The 24,076-nt window shown below is 47.1% G+C and overlaps 1 protein-coding gene across 4 annotated transcripts in view; it reads right to left on the bottom strand.

The window, feature by feature from the left end:
* AKAP8L (A-kinase anchoring protein 8 like) overlaps positions 1 to 23,904 on the bottom strand; it is a 27,973-nt gene extending 4,069 nt beyond the window's left edge. Inside the window, exons 1-13 of one of the 4 annotated variants that reach the window (XM_037506041.2) lie at positions 23,745 to 23,904; positions 17,480 to 17,554; positions 13,251 to 13,283; positions 12,901 to 12,958; positions 12,718 to 12,798; positions 10,141 to 10,594; positions 9,949 to 10,045; positions 9,803 to 9,873; positions 9,386 to 9,446; positions 8,357 to 8,465; positions 6,766 to 6,907; positions 6,577 to 6,682; positions 6,232 to 6,362 (exon numbers count right to left, since the gene is read on the bottom strand). In XM_037506041.2, coding sequence (XP_037361938.1) covers positions 6,232 to 6,362; positions 6,577 to 6,682; positions 6,766 to 6,907; positions 8,357 to 8,465; positions 9,386 to 9,446; positions 9,803 to 9,873; positions 9,949 to 10,045; positions 10,141 to 10,594; positions 12,718 to 12,798; positions 12,901 to 12,958; positions 13,251 to 13,283; positions 17,480 to 17,554; positions 23,745 to 23,796 — 1,470 coding nt within the window. In that variant the 5' untranslated portion in view covers positions 23,797 to 23,904. The other 3 variants (XM_037506037.2, XM_037506039.2, XM_037506038.2) reach the window with 3 other exon arrangements.
* Between the last annotated feature and the right edge of the window lie 172 nt (positions 23,905 to 24,076).

Below are 24,076 nucleotides of genomic sequence, written 5' to 3'. Positions count from 1 at the left end.
ACCCACAAGGATTAGAAAATTGGCACTGTGTTTATCATGAACTTGAAAAACTACATCTTCCAGTTCTCTTTTTCACATTTATTTTTATTTATTTATGTATATAAGAACTGATATAAAAACTGGGGTGTGTAGGCCAGAGGTACAGGGGATGAGAGGATTCACCAGACAGAATGGGGAGCAGAACAGGCAGATCTACTGAAATACACTCCTGGAGAGGTCTGCTGTACCATGTGGATTAGCTCCCTGGCTGGGGATCATACTCATGCTGCAGTGGCAATAGCTTAATAGGGCTGAGACCTTAACCCCTGTGGCAGGGAGGCCCTGCATCTTCCAGTTCTCCTAAGTCTCCATTATCATTTTTTCTCAGTTGCCTTTTCACAAAGTTACTGGTATACAGACAAGTGACTCAGGCATATACTTGCCTCAAATTTAATACTCTGGAAAATTATAGATCTTCCCAAAGTTCTACACCCAATGACAAACAACCACGTTACCTATACCTGAACCATATTCATCTTGCCTGAAAACACCCTTGAAGTCCTTCAAAAACCAGATTCAAGCCAATTCTCCCATTAAGTCCCGTTAGCAAAAACTTCTGTTCCTTCTGTTATTCTTTTTTTTTTTTTTTTAAAAAGATTTATTTATTTATTTATACAAGCACTGGGTACAGTCAGAAGCGTGGGAGGGTGAGAGAATTCACCAGAGCCAGAGCGCGGAGCAGAACAGGTAGAAGGACCGAGGTACACTGCTGAGGGGAGCAGTGGGCACAGCAGGAGAGGTCTGTGCGCCATGTGGGACCCTCGCCAGCGGCCAGGGATTGAACCGGCATTGCAGAGGCTGCGGGCAGCTTCGCAGCCCAGCATTCAACCGCAGCGCCACCGGGGAGCCCCCCCTTCTGTTATTCTTTAAAATAAAAAAAATATTTATTTATGCATAGAAAAGCTAGGGTGTAGGCCGGGGTGAGGGGAGAGGATTCACCAGAGACAGAGTAGGGAGCAGAATAGACGGATGGACTGAAATAAATACACTGCTGAGGGGACAGCGGGAGAGACAGGAGAGGTCCGCTGCGCCATGTGGGTTAGCTTCCTGGCCTGGGATTGAACTTGTGCTGCAGTGGCTGCAGATAGCTTCATAGTGCTGATGCAACCCCTTGTACCACTAAGGGAGGCCCCCCCTTCTTATTCTTTATAGCACACTAGAATTTATTTCTGAACTGTTTACTTGCTAAATAGTTGGAAAGGGCAATCAGTTTAAGGTAAAAGTCCCAAATCAATAAATGTCTTTTTTTTTTTTTTTTTTGGTGGGACACTTGCCTGTGGCTGGGGATCAAATTGGTGATGCAGAGGCTGCGGGCAGCCTCGCAACCCAGCGCTCAACTGCTGCACCACCAGGGGAGGCCCCCAATAAATGTCTTTTAATGTATCTTACAGATGTATCACAGATAAGTCTGAGGTATCAAGTATTTTGCTATTTCTGTAACTGGGCAACTGAAATGTTACTCATTAGCCTGCTTAACTATTCCTTTTTCAGAAATGCAGATACGATCCAAAAATTTCCTGATACCCCCCCCTTTTTTTTTTTATAGAGGCATGTTATTTATTTATTTATTTATTTATTTGTTTGTTTGTTTGTTTGTTCATTTTGTTTATACATGCACTGGGTACAGTCAGAAGCGCGGGAGGGTGAGAGAATTCACCAGAGCCAGAGCGGGGAGCAGAGCAGGCAGAAGGACCGAAGTACACTGCTGAGGGGAGCAGCGGGCGGCAGGAGAGGTCTGCGCGCCATGTGGGACCCTCCTCCGGTGGCCGGGGAGCAGCCGGGGATCGAACCGGTGCCGCAGAGGCCGCGGGCAGCTTCGCAACCCAGCGCTCAACCGCTGCGCCACCGGGGAGGCCCCTGATACCCTTTTTTTAACCATTGTCACTTGCTGAATTTCATGCAAGTTCAATGTTGTTTTCTTTAAGAATTAACTCATCTTTCTTGGCTTGACATAATGAAAAAGCAACTCCTGGCCTCATCTGAACCCTGCAAATGCATTTTTTGCCCAAGAAATTTTTATTTCAAGAAGGGACCGAATCTCTTAAATAACAACATTAATGGAGAAATAAGCATACACAGATGTCATTCTGTAATGGAAGCCCAGGGAACAAAACCCTTGATTGTGTACTGTACATGATGGGTCAAACAGTGTATAGTTATTTTCTATTTCTCCACCATTTGTCAACCTAAAGCCTCTTCTTTTTCTTTCTAAGGGGACTGAGTTAGACACTGATATGACTTAAGTTCCTCTGCAGGGTGCCTCTGGCGCCCTTCACAATATGCTTGTTCCTTCAAGAGAGATGTCAGATTTTCTGACAGTTGACAGATTGCGAAGAATGGTCTTCATTCTCATAGTAGATGCAAACATATGAAATTTATTAAGTTCCCTAACTCACTACTGCTCTTTAGATAATTTTCATTATCAGACTTAATCTACAATATAAAACGATAAAATAATTTCATCCAACCCCCTCCTGCCCTGATTTTGACTGGAATTGCACTAACCACCTACGTCAGCATGGGGAGAATGGTTGCTCTGTTATTAATTCTCCCACCTAAGAACATAGTATGTTCGTTCCTCCATTTGTTGAGGTCTTGTTTCATAAAATCTAATATCTAGATATTTCATACATTTTGTGGTTACTGTGAATAGATCTTTCTTCCTGTTTCAAACTGGTTATTATTAATCTGGAGAAAACTACTACTTTTTTTTATGTTATCTTGAATCTTTTATCTCCTTACCAAAATCCACTAACTCTAAGAACACCCTGCAGCAATCACTTGTTTTTCCTAAGAAAAATAATCACAACATTTGCATATAGCTTTCAGTTCAATATTTTATACTGATAATGTTGTTAAATTTCTTATTGACTAATCCTTGTATTCCAGAAACACATTTTACTTACAGTGCATTACACATCTGACTCACTACTAGATAATTAATAACTAATCTACAGTTCTATTTTGGTATTGTCCTTACCAGATTTTGGAATTAAGGTTAAAAAGGGTTTTTCCATTTTTTTTAAAAAAGGGGGCTTTCCATAGACATAAATTAGTAAACAGACAAGACTTCTGGCATAGCAGCCTCAAAAAATGAAAATTTATTCCCCAGTGAAACTAATGAAAACTATTACAAAAAATAAATCTAAACTCTCTGGAATTAGCCCTAAGGACATATATAGCAAAGGAAGAAACATTTGGTGAGGAAAAGCTACTAAAATCCAGTAAGAAGGGGCAGTTGCAATCCTTCTGGCTACCTGTGACTATGCAGGTGCTTCTTTTCACCAACTTTCTCCCTCTGCAGGGCAGCCGCTTCCTGCCTGTCTGTGACCTGTACCATGCCGGGACTTCTCTTCACTGACCTCCCTCAGCGGAGGCAGCTCTCCTCAATCTCCTCAAGGCTACCTGCCTGCAACCATGTAGGCCTCTCTTAACAAACCTGTGCCTTTCAGGGTTTCTCTGCTTTCTCCAGTAGTAAAAAGGAATAAAAGAAAAACAGATGCAAAACCAATAACATCAGGGGCCTCCCTGGTGGTGCAAGGGGTTAAGTCGCAGCACTATAAAGAAGTCCACAGCCACTGCAGCATGACTTTGATCCCTGGCCAGGGAAGTGACCCACATGGTGCAGCAGACCTCGCCTGTCTCACCTGCTGCTCGTGTCAGCAGTGTATTTCACTACTTGTTGTATTTCAACACACTGTACCAGTGTATTTCAATCTACCTGTTCTATTCCCCACTCTGTCTCTGGTGAATCTTCTCACCCCCCCCACACCTCTGGCCTATATCCCAGTTCTTGTATGCATAAATAAGTAAATCTTAAAAAAAAAACACCAAGAATGATTAAACAACCAAATCAAATGGCGGAGAATGATTGGGTAAACAAATTTTAAAAATGAATAAATGGAAAGTAAAAGAATGTGAAAAGAGATACAAACATCTACAATAAGAAAGCTGAGCTGGCTATGCTATTATCAGACAAAATGGACAGTAAAACAAAATGTTACCAAGAAGGGACATCTTATAAGCTGCAGTGTGGAAAAAGAAAGGTATGAAGGAATGGAATAGAACTGACAGTCCAGAAATAAACCTATGTAGCTATGGTCAACTGACTATCGACAGGGTGCCAAGACAATTCAATGGGGAAAGAATATTCTCTTCAACTTGAGAGCCACATGGAATAGTTGGACCCAATGGAAAAAAGATGGATCCTTGTACCTCACACCACATACAAAAGTTAACTCAGGGGCCTCCCTGGTGGCACAGGGGTTAAAGTCTCAGTGCTATCAAGCTATCACCAGCCAATGGGGCATGAGTTTAATCTTTGGCCAGGGAGCTGACCCACATGGCACAGCAGACCTCTTCTGTCTTGCCCGCTGCTTCCCTCAGCAATGTATTTTGGTAGATGTGCCTATTCTGCTTCCCACTCTGTCTCTGGCGAATCCTCTTACCCCCTGTACCTCTGGCCAACACCCCAGTTTTTGTATGCATAAATAAGTAAAAATAAATCTTAAAAAAAAAAAAAATGTTGCAGTCACTTTGGAAACTGTGTTGCAGTTCCTCAACAAGTTAAAGAATATGTACTTTACCCATATATTCCACTCGTAGATACATACCTGAGAGAAATTATAACATGTCTACAATAAAATTTGCACAGGAACATTTTAGGATTAATTTTCAGTTTGTATTTTGCTAGTTACTAGTCATTTCCTCTAGATTTTCCTAAACTTTTAATGCCAAGCACATTCCATCCTCCATAATCTGCTGTTTTCTCCCTACCCCTTATCAGCTCCCAGCCCAAGAATCTTGGCAAGGTTCCTATAGCTGCGCTGTTGTAAAAGTCAGCGAACATAATGCTAACCATTCCAGATTCCTCAGAAGCATTTGCCTATCTTTTTTTTTTTTTTTTTAAATTTATTTATGCAAACAAGAGCTGGGGTACAGGCCGGGGTGGAGGTGGGGTTGGGGTGTGTGTGTGTGTGTGTGTGTATATTCACCAGAGACAAAGCAGGGAGCAGAACAGGCAGATGGACTGAAATACACTGCTTAGGGGAGCAGCGGGCGAGACAGGAGAGGCCTGCTTCGCCATGTGGTTTTCTCTCTGGCCGGTGGGCGATCGAACTTGTGCTGCAGTGGCTGTGGATTGCTTCATAGTGTTGTGCTTAACCCCTTGCGCCACCAGGGAGGCCTGCATTTGCCAATTTTGAATCTCTTTAAACACCTAAGTCAGACTTCTAACTCCATCCCACTGCTGAAAATGACTGCACTGAGAAAGACCAGAGATGAATTTGAACATGGAAAGATTGAAGGAAGGTTATTTCCTACACTTGAGCCCCTTAGCTAGCTCATTTGCTCATAAATCCTATGAGTCAGCCTCCAAAGTAATGGCAGCCAAATATTTCTCTAGCTCATACCTGGTACTGGACCACTCAGCTCTCTGTACTGCAAAGCCTGTACATGACTGCTAATAGCTACCTACATTCAACCAAAAAACACTCTGGCAGCAGATACACACTGGTCAATTTCTGTCAAACTTGCTCCTTTCCCTATACCACATACTGCCCTTATCCTAGCACCCTATCTACTAGTTACCAAAACTAGAAAAGTTGAGACATCCCAGATTCCTGTGCACACCCTTATGCCAACCTCCAATTCACTTCCCCAAAGTGCTCCTCCATCCATCCCCACCGTGAAGGTACTCTTCTGTCTTAAGACTGCAGCAGCCCCTCATTGTCCTCCACCTCCCTCCTCAGCACCAGGTCTGTAAATCAACACTAATTCTAACCTTGGCAGTCCCCCACTAAGAAATCTCGCTGCCTACAGGATCAAGGCCAGACTCCTCAACCCAGTCCTAAGTCCTGATGAAGCTCTGAAGTCCAACCTCATAACCAGCAACACTTGCCTGGACACTTCTCCATGTTTGGTTTCTGAATGTCTCTGGTCATTGGTCCTTAGGGACATGAAGGTCTCCACATCCTACAGTCTATTGCTCCTTAAGGTTCAGCTCTGACACCACTTTCTCCCAGGTGAGCCCCCATTTCCCATACCTCTTATCTGAAGCTATGCTGACTGCACTGGAAAAGAAGTCTACATCTGTCATTTCCATACTCCCTGCAGTCAGTTCTTCAGGGACCGCAAAGTATAACCCCAGAACCTGCCGTAGTCAATCCAAAAGACAGAAGGAGGGAAACTCACCCTGCGGTTCCGGTTGTGATCCATAGTCTTGAGGTGCTTCTGGATGATCCCAAACTGCATGGGAATGAAGAGATCACAGGCTGCACAATGGGCAGCCTCCACCTTTTTCACAAAATGCTCCATGGCGATTTCTATAGGGGAAAAACAGGTAGTTGTTACTGGTTCTCTGGTGCTTAAGACATATATCAGACCAGTTTCTCACCGTACCCTGTCACTTCCACGTGGGATTGAGGTTGTTCTCTCTGAGCCTCTCTGGGGGAACAGAGGGATATTGTAACCCCATCTTGAGAGGCGAGGACAGCAGGCTGAGTGAGGCCCTTGCCTGGTGTGATAGAGCCTCCTCACCTTGGGTCAGATCCTGATCTCTGTAGATCTGCTGGATCAGGCCATCAAGGTCCTCCACGGTTTTTCGAAGCTCCTCTGTCTTCTTGGTTTTGTTGGTAACATACTCCTGCCAAAGATACCAAGATTCACGTGGGCTTTCCATGTCCTGAGTTGCTAAGAGAGGTGCATATATGCCACTCCAAGGCTCACCTGCAGAAAATCAGCTGTCTGCTTGGGAAGCTTGGTGCCTACGTACTTAAAGTGCTCCTTGTGGAACTTACTGTCCAGGTGGCTGGCCATCTCATCCTCATAGAAGGTCCGATATTTGCAGAGAGAACACACAAACTGTATCCTGCCATAGGAGGGAAATGAAGAACTGAGGTCACGAGGGTATGGGGTGAATAGTGCTGCCGCCTCACCCAACCCAGCTGTGAGCCCTGAACAGGCCTTGCTCACGGGTCTCTGAAGTGTGGTCCCAGCAGGGGGACAGGCTGGGACCAGTGGGGTTGGGAGTAGAAAGGGACAGAAAGTCTGTAGGCTGCAATTACTGCAACGTAGGGGCAGGGAAGCTCTTCCTTCCCACGGCAGGAGGCTGAAGCCTGAGGCAGCATCTGCTGCAACAGGCAAGGAGTCGCTGGAAGGTTGCCGGAGGGCATCTCTACCAAGGCTGGGCAGGAGCTTGTGCACTTGGCCCAGCTGGGGACCGGAAGGAAGGATGCCCTGGCGTGAGCCAGGCAGCCCTGAGGTGCAGAGTGGAGTACGCAGTCCTGAGGCAGGGCCCGAAAAGGTGCTGCATCTTCCTTCTGGGGTCTGGGGAACTGAAAGGCCCAGCCCATCCTCTGCTCAGAATGCTTGGGGGTGGTGTCGGGAGGGATGGGAGGCAAGCAGGCCTGGGCACCTGCTGCCTCATCTTCCTCTTCTGAGAAGAGACCAGTCTGAGCTGGAAAGAGGGCGCCCGCCTGGCCTGCCAGAGGGCAGCCTGGAGTCACCTGGGCGAGGTGCTCTGTCTGGGCCTGGTGTCCACAGCAGAAGCCCGGGGTCTGGGGCCTGGGCTGGAGCAGGCCGCCGTGGCAAGGGGCGGAGGAGGCCAGCCGCCACCGAGGCCTCGGGGCGGGTCCCTACCTCTGCCGGACGTCCTTATCTGGGCCACGGGGTCAGCTTTGTCTGGAGAGCCCAGGGGCCAGGCGCCGGCGAGGCTGAGGAAGGTCCAGCAAGAGCAAGAGTCTGAGGCGGAGGAGGAGGAGGCAAGCGCCAGTGCGGGAGCCCTGAGGGCAGACAGACCCGACCAAGGGGCGTGAAGGGCTCAGCCGCAGACAGGCCCATCCTGACAGGGCAGGCGGGCAGGGCAGAGGGCAGGCCCACGGCTGCCACAGCCCACAGGTGCTGCCATCTCTCCTGGGCACGGCGGCGGCGGCCTCTTGGCAGCTAGTTGGGTTGGCATAGGTGCTTTGGACCTCAAGTCTCTGATGAGCTGGCCCCCTCCCGCAGGGGCATCAGGCCCCCAGTGCACCTCAGGCTTGTGTGCCGAATGACCTAGCGCCGGAGCTTCTGGGCAACGGTGCTGAGCAGTGTCGGATCTCAGATCAAAGACGCTAGCGGTCACCAGGCAGCCGCAGAGGGGCAGGGATGAATCAGCCCTTGGGAGTTGGCCCTGGCGGGAAGCAGGGTCCATGCACGGCCGAGCAGGCGGCGGCTCCCAGGGGAGGCCAGAGGGCGGTGAGGCAGCAGAGCTATGGCCCTGCTCTCCTGGCAGCAGCCCCACACTGAGGCAGAGGCAAAGGGGTGGAGGGAAGCTGGTTACCTTTCTACCATGCGGTCTCGTTGCCGCTTTTTCTGCTTGTCCTGGCTCTTCTTGCCTGCCTGCAACTTGCGCTTGGTCTGGCAGATCTCATCCTGGGTAGTCAGTGCTCCTGTGGGAATAAAGGGGCACAGTCGTGAGCTTAGTTCCACCAGGTCAAGGTGGTCCTGTTGCCTCTGGCTGGATCACTTTCCATGTACTCCAGAGGATCTATTCTGAGAGCAGCAGTTCAAGCAAGGTCTCTGGTCAGGAGCAGGGCTAGGAACCCTGGGCTGGCAAGGATCAGTTTTGGTCTTATGGCCTAGGCCCTTAAGAAAGGACATGTACTGACCCCACCGCTCTCTAGGACATACTCTGCAGTGGGCTATAGGGAGACTGGAAGGGAAAAGAGGCTATTTTGGTGGGGACACTGGCACAAGTTCAGAGGGGCCAGGCGGCAGGATGCAGGGAGACTAAGGCCTCAGTGCAGCTCTCGGGGTAAAGACTCCAAAGTTCACATGGCCCTGCCCACCCCAAACCAGGCACCGCGGCAATAGTGGACTGAGGCTAGGTTTACTGTTAGGTACTTGCTGGCGCTCATCACTCACATGGGGGGACACGGACTCCCAACAGGGACTGGAGAGGCGCTAAGGGAGAGGACACGCAAACCAGAGCCATAACAACTGTACCAAGAATCCTAACTTGGACACCAGTCAGAATATTTGGGACTTTGAGTTACTAAGGGCTGGGATGTGCCAAAGTCGCAAAAGTTGATTTCCCCAACTTCTGCTCCCTGCCCCCACCTATAGACAAACCAATGTATGAGTCAGGGACCATTGCCACCCACAGACTCTGTGTGGGAAGAGGGAAAGAGTAAGAAATGGGCAGAGGAAGAAAAGCTCCCTGTCAGCCCCAGTCCCAGCCCTGGGCCCACACAAAAAGTGTCAAGCTAGCTTAGTATCTGTTACAATCTTGCCTCCAGCAGGACCCCTCCCCACTGTGAAAAAGGCACCTGGAAGAGCCAGCTATCACCAGGTCACTGAGAAGACTCACCCTTCTCTGCATCCTCTTTGCCTTCTTCCTTTCCCTCTTCTTTTCCATCTTCATCTTCTTCCTAAAATGAAGATTCAGACACCCAATATTAAAGTGAACCTGTTTACAATAATTATAATGACAAGGCCCTGCTAGGTGCCAGGCATTGGGCTAGGAGCCTCACACCCCCCAAATAGCCCTTGCACAGAGGGCTCATTCCACCATTTTCCAATAAAGGAAGCAAGCCTCTGGCCTGTAACTTGGGTTCTCTCCCCCAAGACCTCTGCTTGCTTGTGCTGGTCATAGTTGCTTGCAGAGTTGATGCTATACATCAACTGTGTGGCCCTATGGAGAGTCTGCTCTGAGGCACAGGGCCTAATTCAGCCCACCCATCACAAGGCCCCACCTGTAGAGAGAACCAAGACCTGGGTCACTTACTGCTCTGGAGACCTTTTCCATAGTCTCAGTGCCTTCAGGGCCCTCTGCAGCTTCCCCTTCAGTGCCCTCATCTGAAAGGGAAGAGAGGTGAGCTCAGTCTAGGAATCCCACAGGGCAGAGGGTAGGAGCCCAGTGTCCCAGCTCACCGTTATCTGAATCACTGTTATCTGAGCAGTCAGTACGGGTTGCTTTGTTGTCTGGCTCGTCAGGACTGCCACACTGCTTTCTCTTCTTCTTCTTGGTCTGGGTCAGAAAGGGGAAGCTGGGTCAGGGTAGGTGGTTCTGAGCCCCTAGCTTTACCCAATTAAGGGCCAGAATGGAAGGTCTTCTCCACTCACCCGGAAGTCAGCCGTGGTCCAGGTCTTCCAGGTCCGCCTCATCTGCTTTATGCCATTGCCAAACCCAAAACCAAAGCGGGAGCTGCCTGGGAAGGCACCCCCACCACGCATGCCCTGGAACATGCCATACTCGGGGATGATGTTCTGGGAGAAGAGGGAGGGCAGCCGGGAGGCACCAGGCATGCACTGGCCCCGGGCCCCCATGGGGTCTTCCCACATGCGCCCATAGCCGGAGGTCATTGGCCGGCCACTCCGAGCATCCCGGGCCCAGCCTGGGGCCCGAGGGCCGAAGGTGTCACCACCACGTATGCGGAACTGATCACGGTAGGCATCATACTGGCCCTCGTAGGCCATTTCCATCTCAGGGTCAAGCTCGTTGTAGTCATAGCTTGACCGGTACAGGTCTCGCTCATTCAGGACAGCCCTGGAGTCACAGGCCTCGTAGGAATCGTATCTGCAGAGGCAGGTGCCAAACATCAGGGGAGCCCCAGAGCCCACAGCTCTTATTTTGAATCTGTTGCGCCTGCCCTCCCCAAACCTCCCTGTCCTAGGGCAGGAAACCCTCTAACAGCACCAATCCCACCTTGTCAGAGGCTCAATGTTCAGAAATGCAGTTAAAAGGCATCTCAGAAGCAGAGTTCTAGAAGTGATGACACTGCCCAGCCTATATGTGGCTACACACCTTCTAGGGGACCCTAAGAAGGGCTGACAACTGAGATAGAGTAGGCCTGTTAGGGGCAGAGACACTCCATAGCCTTTAGCCCATAGCACATGTTTGAAAACATGACTTGTGGTTGTAGTAGCCCTCTTCAGAAACAAAGCTGAGTATCCTAGCATCCTGCAGTAAACACACAAATGCTCATTTGACAGGCTGATAATGTCCATAAGAAATCCTGTTCTGGTCTCATACCTTATGCTTGGGATAACCTCCCCAAACCCTCTAAAGTCACTCACCACTCCAAAGGAAAAGAGGAGTGTTTCCCAGGAAAATCGCAAGCTTGCCCAGGGACTAGAAGAAAAGTTCTATACATCAACCCTGAGGCCTCGGGTGGGAGTGGGGGTGAGTCAAACTCTACACAGCAACTGGGAAAGAGTTCTAATCATGGCTGCAGTCCACCTCATAGGCCCAGACCCCATGTCTCATAGGCAAGGATCCCTTCTTGCCAGAGGTAGGCAGCTGAGAAACACCGGCAGCTGTGGAAGCAGCTAGAGTTACCCAACTGCCATTTTATTCCTCATTCCTGCTCCCCAGTTCCAGGCTGTGGCCAGGCGGTACACAGGCAGCTAGCACCAAGAGCAACAGGAGTTCAAAGTCCTGCAAAGGTTCCACTTTAAATACTATGACTGCTAGGTATGAGGGCTAGGGATGTGCTTGCAAACCCCCCTCACATTTTTGTTTGCCACACAGAGTCCAAGTGCACAAGTCCTCTTGGTACCCTCTGCTCTTCAGTGGCCCTGGAGCCTCACTGGGGTTCACTAGTGCCTGGCCATGCCCATTCTCATACTCTATACTCCCAGGCACGTCTGCTGGAGTCATTAGACCGTTTCACACCATCCTATGCTAGAAACACATGTATCCTCCTCACTGAAGTCTCTTACTAGGGCACAAGAACTCCTAGGCCAGCATAAATTCTGTCAGTCACAAATTGTGATGCTGCAAGCAAGCAGGTAGCTCTGGGTATTAGGCCAGCTCCACCATTTAACGACTGGTGTCTTCAGGAAAGGGATGTGACCTGCCCGTGGGTCACTTTACTTCTGTTAACAACAAAGTCCACAAAAGTTCTCCACAATAGCAATTCAGAGGCTCAACATTTATCAGGCATCAATGAGTGGCCGAGAAATGTTTACATCTGCCCTGTTCCTTCTGTGGGGACAGCCCAGATCACTATGGTTAGCCCAAAGGTTCATAACACCCTTCACACTCAACCCAATCTTTCCTGTTCTGCCTTCATACTTTGGTAAACTCAAATTACAATGCAGGATGCAGTCTGTCAGAGACTACAAAAGCTGTCTCTAGAGGGCCTCCCCTGGAGGCGCAGCAGTTGAGCGCTGGGCTGCGAAGCTGCCTGCAGCCTCTGTAACGCGGGTTCGATCCCTGGTCGCCGGCGAGGGTCCCACATGGTGCGACAGACCTCTCCTGCCATGCTCGCTGCTCCCCTTAGCAGTGTATTTCGTCAGTCTGCCTGTTCTGTTCCCCGCTCTGGCGCTGGTGAATTCTCTCACCCTCCCATGCTTCTGACTGTACCCAGTGCTTGTATAAATTAAAAAGAAAAAAAAAAAAAAAAGGCAAGCTGTCTCTAGAGAGAAATACTCTGCACCTAAGAAGAGCCATTTAGAGGGCACAGTGTGCCAGACAGTCCAGGGTGTGGGCTTATTCCTCCCTCTATAAGCTGGGGGAGAAGCTGTGGGGATGGGGGAACACACATGCCAGAAAAAGGAAGTGTGGCAGTCTCTGGGAAACCCGGCAACAGAGTAAGGAGAAAGGAAGCAGAAACAGGAGGCAGTTCAAAGAGGGAGACAGAAGCAGGTGGGAAGTACCCCTGCAGAGGCTCAGCTACTAGGCAGACACCCACTCACCTTTCTCCACCTGAGCCATACATGCCTCCTTGCATCATATCTGTCTCCAGGTGCGGCACCATATCTAAGCGCTGGTTAATTCTGGACAAAACGGAATCGGCACTGGCGCTACCCGCAGCACTGGGGTTTGTATTTGTGTCAGAGCTAGGCATTTCCCAAGAGTTTGAAGTGGCCATACCATACCCATAGTTGGTGGTGTTATCCTGGCCATAGCCATAGCCATAGCCATAGTTCTCGTAGCCTGCAATGAGGGAGACAGAGATGGTGGAAGAAGGGAGAGGAGAGGCCAATAGAGAGACAAAGAGACAAGGAAATCTTCTGTCAAAGAGATAAGCTGGAGAACCTAGTTACTAGGGGCTGGGTGGGCCCAAGTCACTCTGATGAATATGTCATGTTAAGGAACAGCTGGTCCCAGAAACCTTTGAGCCCCCAAAGGCACATTCCCCTCCACTCTGGCAAAGATGGACAGTGGTAAAAACACACCACCAGTTTGATTCTAAGGGACAGGAAAGTAATCATGGGAAGATACTTGCCTCTGTTTGTCCCAGAGTTCCAAGTTCCATAGCCTATAAAAAAACAAAAAGGTAATTACATCTACAATTGCTTATAATACAAAACCAGTTTCTTAAACAAAGACAGTGATTCCCAGCATCTGATTGTTTACAGGTGACTGAAACTCCCCTAATAAGAAGTGGCAAGTCTGAGAGCACCACATACTCATCCCAGACCACTCTCTGTCCTGGTACCAGATTTCTGTGGCTCTAATCACTTGCTATTTAATAAGCCTCCCATTCCTAACACTCTTAGCTAAAAATTTGGTTCCCATACTACTTCCTTAAAGAGCCAGAATTAGGAGAGTACTACATGCCGCCAGCCAATTACTAATCAGGGGAAGAAGAGAGTGGCTTCTGGTGCCTCACATAGGCTCTGTGTTGTACAAGCAAGTTAGCAAAGAGTCCACACCCACTATGAAATTATGTCATTCAAATAACCCAACAAAAGCCATCTAGAACAGAAACTGACCACACTAATCCCCCAAATGTCTGCCTTAACAGAGAGGTCCATCTGTTCCTTGCCGGAACATGGAACACATCAGCAAGGGAAAAACAAGACACAACTCTCAGCTTGAAGAAATTGTTGAGAGAATAATCTGGATTACAAACTAGATATTATCTAGATTTTCTCACAGCAGCAGGAAAAAAACTCATTCCTTCAGAACATAAAGCCACTGAGAACTGACAATGTGCAAAGTCAACTGGAAACTGAGTAAAGGGGAGTCCACAAAAACAAGGGATCATGTTCCTAGACTCTAGTGGGACCTGAGAGTTGCTTCCTACTCTGCCCTCTAGACAGACAGACCATGCTCACTCCAAGGCAGGGGACCAGAGTTCACTGAGGGCACATGATGAATGGCAGAATTCAGCTACACGAAACCAAGAGTGCCCACTGTGAGAAGGAATACCAGGGAAGGACCCTGCACTTGGGTTCCTCCTCAATCCCGCGCACAAACAGAACAGGGAGGTGTTTAACAAACTGTGTGCATAAGAGAAGTCAGTTGTTTTTTGGAAGGGCTGGAGAAACCAAAGTAAAGGTTTCTCATTCATTCACTTAACAACTATTACACAAACCTAGGGACCTAGGTTTGCAGCACAGATTGTTTAAAGGAGTCACTACCAAGCAGAGCACAGCCAGGAACAACGAGGAACAGGAAATTATACAAGGAAGCAGCAGCAAAGAAGATAAGGCAAGAAGAGAAGCTGGCAGAGTCGCACAAGGAATACTGCACACTTAGCTCTGGCATCTAACAAGAGCCTGATCAAATGGTTGTTTGCACCAGGGACACTAGCTATTCAAAAGGAGCTAGGAGTGGGAGGCAAAGGCAGATCCATCAAGGCTCTGCTTGTGAGGCTGTATTATGCTCCTCCCAGGTTTTAGTTGCCAGGAAACCTGACAGAATGGGTGAAAAATGACTAGGAAGAGAAGCAAGAGTGGGCATTAACTCTGTGAACAGAAGGACAAGCCTGATGGTTGCTATGACAGGGCTCAAGCAAGCACTCCCTGTGTGCTACTTGCTAGGTCTGGAGCAACTCAGAACCCCTGACAGGCTCCCAAGTTGGGTCCCTACAGGGGGAAGCCTATGTCTATTATGGCTTTGGGGACTCTCTGGGACCTGCTCCTTCCAAAAGAATACTTGAATTCACTTCCATCCTCACAGGAGAGGGAGAAGAAACAAAATAGGGGAGGGAAGGGCACAAGGGACTGTAGTCAGTGGGTGATATGGTGGTGGGAGATTTACAAGGACTGCATCTGAGGGAAAAAATCAAATACTGTACAAAAGTGAACAATGATTTAAGAAAATTTAAAAGCTTTAAAAAAGAAGGTATCATTTACCACAGTATCATTTATTGAAAACATGAAATACTTAGGTGTAAATCAAACAAAATATGTTCAGGATCTGTGTTGAAAACTACAAAATAATGAAAGAAATCAAAGATCTAAATAAAATGGAGTAGATATACTGTGTTCATAGACTGGAAGGCAATACTCTTAAAATGTCAATTCTCTTAAAATAATGTATAAATTCAAGGCCATTCCATTCAAAATATCAGCAGGAATTTTTATAGAAATTGACAAACCAATTCTAAAACTTATATACAAATACAAAAGAAGTTAGAATATCCAAATTTATTCTGGAAAAAGGGACATACTCAGAGGACTCATGTTAACTGATTTCAAGACTTACTAAATATTTACCAAAAGTGTGGTCATAGGAACCCCCTTGTAGCCTGCGGGTTAAGGCTCAGTGCTATCACTGCTATGGCCTGAATTTGATCCCTGGCCAGGGAGCTAACCTACACACGGCGCAGCAGACCAATCCTGTCTTACCCACCGCTCCCCTTAGCAGTATATTTTAGTAAATCTGCCTGTTCTGCTCTCCACCCCAGTTCTTCTGTGTGAAAAAAGTGTTGCTTAGATACACAGATCAAGAAACAAAATTAGAGACCACAAACAGACCTACAGATATGTGCAATTGATTTTCAAAAGAGATAAAAAATAACCTTAAACTACATTGCATACCTTATAGAAATATTAAATCAAAATAGACCACGGAAAAAATGCAAAACTTAAAACTACAAAACAGCTGAAGTGCTAATTAGAAGAAATCTCAGACATAAAGATACAACACCAAGATCACAATCTAGTAAAAAAAGATCGAGGCCCTCCCTGGTCTCAGCACTATGAAGCCTGTTCTGCTCCCCACTCTGTCTCTGGTGAATCCTCTCAACTCCTTCCCCCAACCTCTGGCTTACACCCCAGTTTGTGTATGCATAAATAAATAAAATAAATCGTAACCCCCCCCCCCCCACAAAGAACTTGTGTTCCTCAAAAACACTGACAAAAAACCAAACAGACAAGTCACAGTCTGGGAGAAAATATTGCCAAAGGCACATTGGATAAAATCTTGTACCTGGAATATGTGAACTAGAGGGAAAATAATTCCAAAAAGATGTGTAATTTGGGACTATGCTTGATTAAAAGAGGTAAGGCAGGGGAGGGCAGGATAACAGAAGCCATACAACCAAATTTCTTTATAATCGAGACCTCCTTAATTCTACTTTATTATTTATTTATTCTAAAAGATTTTTATTTATTTATTTATTTATACATACATACATGCATACATGCATACATGCATACATACATACAAGCACTGGGTACAGTCAGAAGCACGGGAGGGTGAGAGAATTTGCCAGAGCCAGAGCGGGGAGCAGAGCAGGCAAAAGGACCGAAGCACACTGCTGAGGGGAGCAGCAGGTGGCAGGAGAGGTCTGCGTGCCATGCGGGACCCTCCTCCATTGGCCGGGGAGCAGCCAGGGATCAAACCAGCGCTGCAGAGACTGTGAGCAGCTTCGCAACCCCGCGCTCAACCGCTGCGCGCCCCCTCGTTAATTTTAAAACAATATCTCCCTGATGCCCTAGAACTAGCTGCTAATGTTCAGGGAGCTTATTTATGTCCATTATTTATTCAGTTGACTCCTGAAGAAATGTTACTATATAGGCCCAGTCTTTCCCCAAACACTGTTAGTAAAACAAATGACCTATCTCAGTAATCAAAACATTTTTCCTTATTAATTCTAAAGAGGATTTCCTCTTAACAGACACCTAAGGTCACAAACCATGAGAAGATCAGCTTTTAGCAGTTCTGAATGCTGAAGCACATTCACAGAACAGTTATATGTTTTATTGGATGGTTTTCTGAATTTAGAGTTAGTCTGTCCACCTTTGAGAAATCTCTGGGAGGTTTTCCCTCAACCTTCAGTGGAGAAGCCCACTGGCTTGAGATGGTCCTAAAAGCCTGTTAGAATCAAACCGGCAGACTCTCTAAGTACTATGCTAGGGGTAGGGTCATGGCTTGGTTTCTGCTCTGAAAAATCCTTTGGATTGTGTGTGATCAGTCTGTGGTCACCGACTACAGGTACTTTACCAAATACTAAAAAGGCAAAGTCCCAATCATTTACAGTCCCAATAATTCCAGCTTGCTCAATAACACAGACCTTTTTCCCACAATTGCCTCAGAGAGAAGCATTAGCTATTCTAGCAGTCTACCACACTGTTTTATACAAGTGTGCATTAAGAAAAGCGAGACAAGGTGACAGCAAAGCTATAGGTAACTTTAAAAAAAAAAAAAAAAGACATCAGACTGCTCTACCACTGGAAGGCGGAGTACTCACCCTTTGGTTCCCAAGGGGTCCACACTTACCATAATCACAGGTGGGCTGAGAGCTTGTGTCTGAGTATGTCGACTGCAAAGTGGTTTCAGATCCCTGCACAAAGCCTAAACATATACACAATATGGTTAATTTCCCCAAACAAACTGCATGAGGAAGACCTAAGACTAGTAGAATTTAAGACTTGGTGGAGACTGGCTGGCAGGCCTTCCTCATTGGAAAGTTACCAAAAATTCTAGCTTCTAATATTTTAACTACACCTCCAGACTATATTAACAAATGAAAAGGCAGATTATGTTTAAATTGTGACACCAAACGAGCTGGATAAAAATTTTGTAACACTTTAAATCAGTATCTCATTTTGATAAATGAGTGACTCCTGAGGTTATTCAGTTAAATAAGGAAGATGTTTATAGAAAACCCTCAGAGAGCTGCCTCTACTTCAAACAAGTAAAGGTTAGTTTCGAAGAATAGTAAAATAACGAACACCTCTTGCCTCTTCCCAAATCTCAAACAGAAACTGCTTTGTACTTTTCAGTTTTCTCATAAAAGTTGCGTGCATTACATTTATCTCTTAAAATGACTACTTGAGACCAGCATGCTTATAGGGAATAAATATTTTATATAATACATAATTTTCTATTTTCTCAACTCTCGAACTATTTCTTAAACTAGAATAAATTAGTTACCAGGTAAGGAAAACTCGAAACTATCAGAAACCACTGCTCTTAAATGCTGATTGCAGCAGATTATGATGAATTGTAATATGATGTTTAAAATTACATTTAAAAAATACTTTGATCCCCGCTGGCCAGGGAGCAACCCATGGTGCAGCAGACCTCTCCTGTCTCACCTGCCTATTCGGTTCCCCACTCTGTCTCTGGTGAATCCTTTTACCCCCCTCACCCCCGACCCCTTACCTCTGGCCCGTACCCCAGTTCACGTATGCATAAATAAACAAATCTTCAAAAAAACACAAACTTTAACAGGGCCTCCCTGGTGGTGCAAGTGGTTAACCTCAGCACTATGAAGCTATCAGAAGCCACTGCAGCACGAATTTGATCCCCGGCCAGGGAGCTAACTCACATGGCCCAGCAGACCTCTCCTGTCTCGCCCACTGGTCCCCTCAGAAGTGTATTTCAGTCACCACCTCTTCTGCTCCCCACTCTGTCTCTGGTGAATCCTCTTACCACCCCCCTCCCCCGGCCTACACCTCAGTTCTTGTATGCATAAATAAAGTAAATCTTAAAAGAATAATAAATAACAAGTAAAAAATACTTTAACAGCATTGTAAACCAAAAATATTAAAAATACAATTAAAAAAAGATTCACCGGGGCCTCCCCAGTGGCGCAGAGGTTTAGCGATGGGTTGCGAAGCTGCCCACAGCCTCAGAAGCACCGGTTCGATCCCTGGCCGCCAGGCGAGGGTCCCACATCGCGCACAGACCTCTCCTGCCGCCCGCTGCACCCCTCAGCATGTACTTTGTCAGCCTGTCTGCTCTGCTCAATTCCCTTACCCTCCTGCACTTCTGACTGTGCTCAGTGCTTGTATAAATAAATAGATAAATCTTTAAAAAAAAAAAAAATTCACCCTTGGCACTGAAATTATGATGGATAACATAAGAGAAAATATTTGCCTATTTCGAATATAAGAGGCAGTATTCGCCTATTTCTTTTTTTAAAAGATTTATTTATTAATTTATACAAGTACTGGGTAGTCAGAAGCGTGGGAGGGTGAGAGATTTCACCAGAGCCAGAGCCGGGAGCAGAACAGGCAGACCAAAGAAATACACTGCAGAGGGGAGCAGCGGGAGCGGCAGGAGAGGTCTGCATGCCATGTGGGACCCTTGCCGGAGGCTGGGGATTGAACCGGTGCTGCAGAGGCTGCAGGCAGCTTCGCAGCCCAGCGCTCAACGCTGAACCACCAGGGGAGGCCCAGCGTTGCCTATTTCTAATGTGAGCCAATGAATGACCTAAAAGTTAAAGCCAGAGCCTTCAATTACTTATTCATAACAAAAGTATCCCAAATACCTTTCCTCAGGGTAGGCATTCACATATTTGTTAACAGTCTCTGTAGCTCATCTCCTAAGACCAGAGCAACAAAGATGTTAGCAATAGCAGCCACACTGAATAAGTGTTTTCCCCACAGGGCGCTAAGAGGTTTCTCTGCATTATTTCATTTCATCCCCACAACTGCCAACAAAGGGAACAAGGCCAAGATCCCTTACACTACAATTCCAAAGTCCTAAAAGGGTCTGAAAACCAAGTGTTCTCCTCAAATATGGCGCCAATACACACTTGGGGGCAAGACTGAGCCTGTGAGGACAGTACAATCTTTCTTTACCCCACTTGATGCAAAAATGTGTTTACAGGGTGCTGCCTGAGATCCCAGTGGAGGTGCTGTGGAATGCTGTTCTTTCAAAGCTAGGGTTCCAAAGCATACCAACCAGCAGCACCGGTCAGTAGTTCCACCCTTATCTTGGTCTCAGAGTAAGGAAATGAAATTTGCAATGATTTATAATTATCCCCAAGGAATACGGAGTACATTCTTTGGACAGTTCACCCATGGGGAAACCTCACACATAAACCTGCCTTCTCTGCTGTTTATTCAATTAGCTTCTAGAAATCTATTTGTTCAGCAATAGGGCCACCAGCAAGATGGTCCCAAACTTTCGGTAACATCATTTGTAGATACTATAGAGGCAATCAGAACTTAACATAATTCAATTCCTGTTGAAAGGAATATATACTGGAACATAGTGTGAAAGCTGGAAATATAGGGGCCCTGGTTCTTCCCTAGGAAAAAAGGAAAGATAATCAATCCATCAAACCTTCAGAGCTTAATGGGAACCGCTGCTCTAGTTCTGCCTTTCCCACAATACCATTTCTCCATTTCTGGAGCAGGACTTTTTTTTTTTAAATCCAAAAGGGCAAGTTTATGATATAAAAAGGGAAAGGGAAGAAAAGGACACTTACATAGACCAAGCGGACAGAAAGAGCTGCTCAGAGATAGAAAAATAGGCACCTGCATAGTCACAGGCAGGCAGGAGAGCTGCCTGGAGCAGGACTTTCTTTAGGCAATTATGAACTAATTCTTGTCTGGTTCATAAATCATTCTTCTCTTGGTTTATCAACCTGAGCAGTTTTGGGTAGCAAATTAGCTTTTGGACCTATGAAGCTAAAGGTCAGCCCATTGGTTTATAATTATGCATCACAGCACCTTCTTGGTCACCCTATCAAACTCTTTTTTTGCACAAATACACTAAGCTTCTTAGTCTTATTCTCTTTATTTTTGGAAAGGAAATTCTTTGAAGGAATGATATACAGTAACAAAAACTAATGGCAATCAGAATTAATTCCAGGTTGTGTGCCTTCAACCTCTGGGTAACCAGCTTCCAAGATGGCTTCCCAACAGTATGGTATCCCTTCCCAAACAAATGGGTAGCCAATGTGATCAGTAAGATACAGCAGAAACTACTGAGTGTGACTTCTGAGGCTTCCACCTTACTCTTCTTGGGTCACTTAATCTGGGAGAAATCAGTCACCAAACTATGAGGACGCTCCAGCAGACCTGTGGTACACAATAGCCAATATCAACCTGCAAGCTATGTGATGTTCAGTCACCCTGGAGGTTAGATCCTCTAGTCTTGATCAAGCTTTCTGATGACTAACCCCCAGCTAACATCCTATATGTAACCCCATGAGAGATCCCAAGCCAGACCCAACCAGTTATACCAGCTGTGCACTCCCAACACAGAGAAACTGTGTGATAATGGTCCTATGAAAAAGAATGATAGCGTTTTGGGGGCCTTCCTAATAGCGCAGGGGTTAAAGACAGCGCTATCAAGCAATCACCAGCCACTGCAGCACAAGTTCCATACCCAGCTGGCTGGCCAGGGAGCAACCCATATGGTGGTGCAGGAGACTTCTGTCACGCCCGCTGCTCCCCTCAGCAGTCTATTTCTGTAGATCTGCCTGTTCTGCTGTCCAGTCTCTGTGGTGAATCCTCTCACCCACCCCCCACATCTCTGTTTACACCCCAGTTCTTATATGCATAAATAAATCTTTTTTTTTTTTTAAAGAAAAGAATGATAGCATTTTGGCCCTTTGTTTGAAGGACTGATTCTGGATTTTTCCGTTCTGTTCTTCATTGCTCCCATCATACTAGATGCTCAATGAATTGCTAGATTGCTCCCTCAATGCTAGAGCTTCTTTTCCCAATTATACAGAAAATAACTGGGTTCAAACATTGGACCAGTTATTCAAAAGTAAAAAATTATCACCATCTTCTTTGCTTGGCAACAATGGCAACTCCTGCTTCAAAGTCTCTATAACTTGTCTTTAAAAGCAAATATAACTTAAACTGCATTTGCTTTTGTGTTCTGCTTTATAAAAAGCAGAGAGATAAAGTTACTGTGGTTCTCAGCTGATCAAAATCAAGGAAAAACTAATCATAACCTCATATATCTGGTCACTTCATGCCCATTCAAACCCAGAATTAGAGCCTGTAAGATGTGGAGTTCAAATCAGACTTGGCCATTTACGGACCTCTCTAATTCAATTTCCTTATCCATGTAAATACACGTTCCATTAAGTTACCCCACCACACCAACCATATTCATTTTCTGGTTTTGCTGCAGTCCTGCCCCTAAAAACTATAGAGTTGTCTTCCAGATATTAAAAAGATCTACTTTTCAATTCTAGAGATATCAGCAACAACTGCCTTTTCTCCTTAACTAGGAAAGCTACTGGAAAGGCTAGGGCAAAGCTGGCTAGCCTTAACATTACTGATGTTTGGGGGTCAAATAATTTTTGTGGTGGGGATCATCTTGTGCATGTAGCATGTTTGGCAGCCATTTCAGGTACTCTGTCAGATGCATTCAGGTCTCATCTCCAGATGACAACCAAAAATATCTGGGGGTAGGGTGGGGCAAAGGGGTGAAGAATGGCCTATGGTTGAGAACCACTGGGCCAAAGGATGGTTGTTTGAAAAACTGAGGTTCCTGTCAAGACTTGGGAACAAGAGGAGTGAGGACTGGCACCACCTTTTTGCCTAAGACAACAAACACAAACGAGCCCTAGAGGCTCAGGTTCCAATCTCAGTCCTTAACATTCCGAGCAGAATACAATTAGGTTACCCAGCAACCACACATGTTCAAGCTTGTTTTAACCATCCAAAGGGGAGATAGTCTATGGCTGAGACCCCTCAATGATTACTGTTAAGGCCAAGCCAGGCAGCTTTTCTGAGTACACCCAGAAATGATTTACAACTGCCAAAAGCATATCACAGGGTCTCCCTTTCTCTGATCTCGTTATCCATCTGGTCCCTTCGCTCAAATCCCACTGGCCTCCCCAGTAGATCTAACAAATCAGGTAGTTCCTGTCCATGGCCTTTAATGACAAGGGTTCCCTGGACCAACTGCCTCATTCCACTCAGGTCTCCGCTCAAGTGTGCCCTCCAATCAACACAAATAATAGCGCAAGCCACCATCAGAATACTGACCGCCCCAGAATTCACCCTAAAAGCATCTATTCCCCTAAGGTTCGCCCTTGCCTATAAGCTGCTGGAGAAATTTCTTGTCAGTTTCCTGGGCATCTAACATAATGGAATTAACAGACGTTGAATGAATCAACGGGAAACTCCATTATTCTGCAAAGCTCAAACTCAGACTGAGCACCCAAGGTTCCCCACTCTACTCAATGCCTTCAAAGACTTTCTTCCGGAGGCCTTGGCGCCTCTCCGGGCTGGGGCTGGCAAACGGGCTGCAGTGGAGTGGGGTGGCTGCGCCATTCTGCAGAGAGACTACACTGGGGAGGGTGCGGCATGCGAGAATAGCTGCGTCTGCGGAGGGATCTGAATCGCCCCTTGAGGCCTGTAGCATCTAAGTATGAGGAGGCTAGGCCAGGGAAGCAGATGGAGAGAGCTGAGGGCTCAGGCGACGGGCCGCGGTCCACGGATTCGGGCTTCCGGGGGTCGGGAGCTGAGACTTGAGACTGCAAGCACCGAGACTGGAGGCACCACGGCGTGAGGGGCGCAAGCTGAGGTAACCGGCCCCCGGCGCCATTTTGTGACCGCAAAGAGGACAGTGTATCGGCCTCGAGGAGGCGCGGGCGAATCCAGAGCGGTCCCGGCACATCACTGTCTCTCCCTCCCCGAGCCCGCCACAGCCAACCCCGCCGGGCCCACCTGTATAGCTCATGGCGGCGGCCAACACTGTAACTGAAGGCTCAGGGAGCTGCTACCGTCCGAAGCCGCGAAAGCCGCGGTTATCCCCTGCCCGGGCCCCTACTACTCACAACCGAGGCCCGCCTCCCGACTGCATTGGCTCGCGCAGGACCCAGGCTTCATATCTATTGGCCAACTGGGCCGTTTGTCTCAGAGCTTCCTCATGCCAATGGATGAAGACGCTGCCAATCTAATGATAACCACGCCCTTTTCACCGCCTTCCGTTATCCCCAGCTCGCGGAGATTGGCTGAGAGGTAGAAGGCGTCCTGCCGAATTCGAACGAACCCGACTCTGCGGTACGGAAAGGACTGAGGCCCAAGAGTGGCGGGGCAGGAAGCGCTCCTGTGACACGACGGCCCGCCAGAGGGAGCCGGATCTACAGTGCAGGGGGCATCACTTGCA

The sequence above is a fragment of the Talpa occidentalis genome, unplaced genomic scaffold (assembly GCF_014898055.3).
Source record: "Talpa occidentalis isolate TD23 unplaced genomic scaffold, MPIMG_talOcc4v2.1 talOcc4.12, whole genome shotgun sequence".
Taxonomy (NCBI): Eukaryota; Metazoa; Chordata; class Mammalia; order Eulipotyphla; family Talpidae; genus Talpa; species Talpa occidentalis.
The sequence above is the reverse complement of the archived record's forward strand: the minus strand, read 5'-3'. Positions and strand labels throughout refer to the sequence as shown.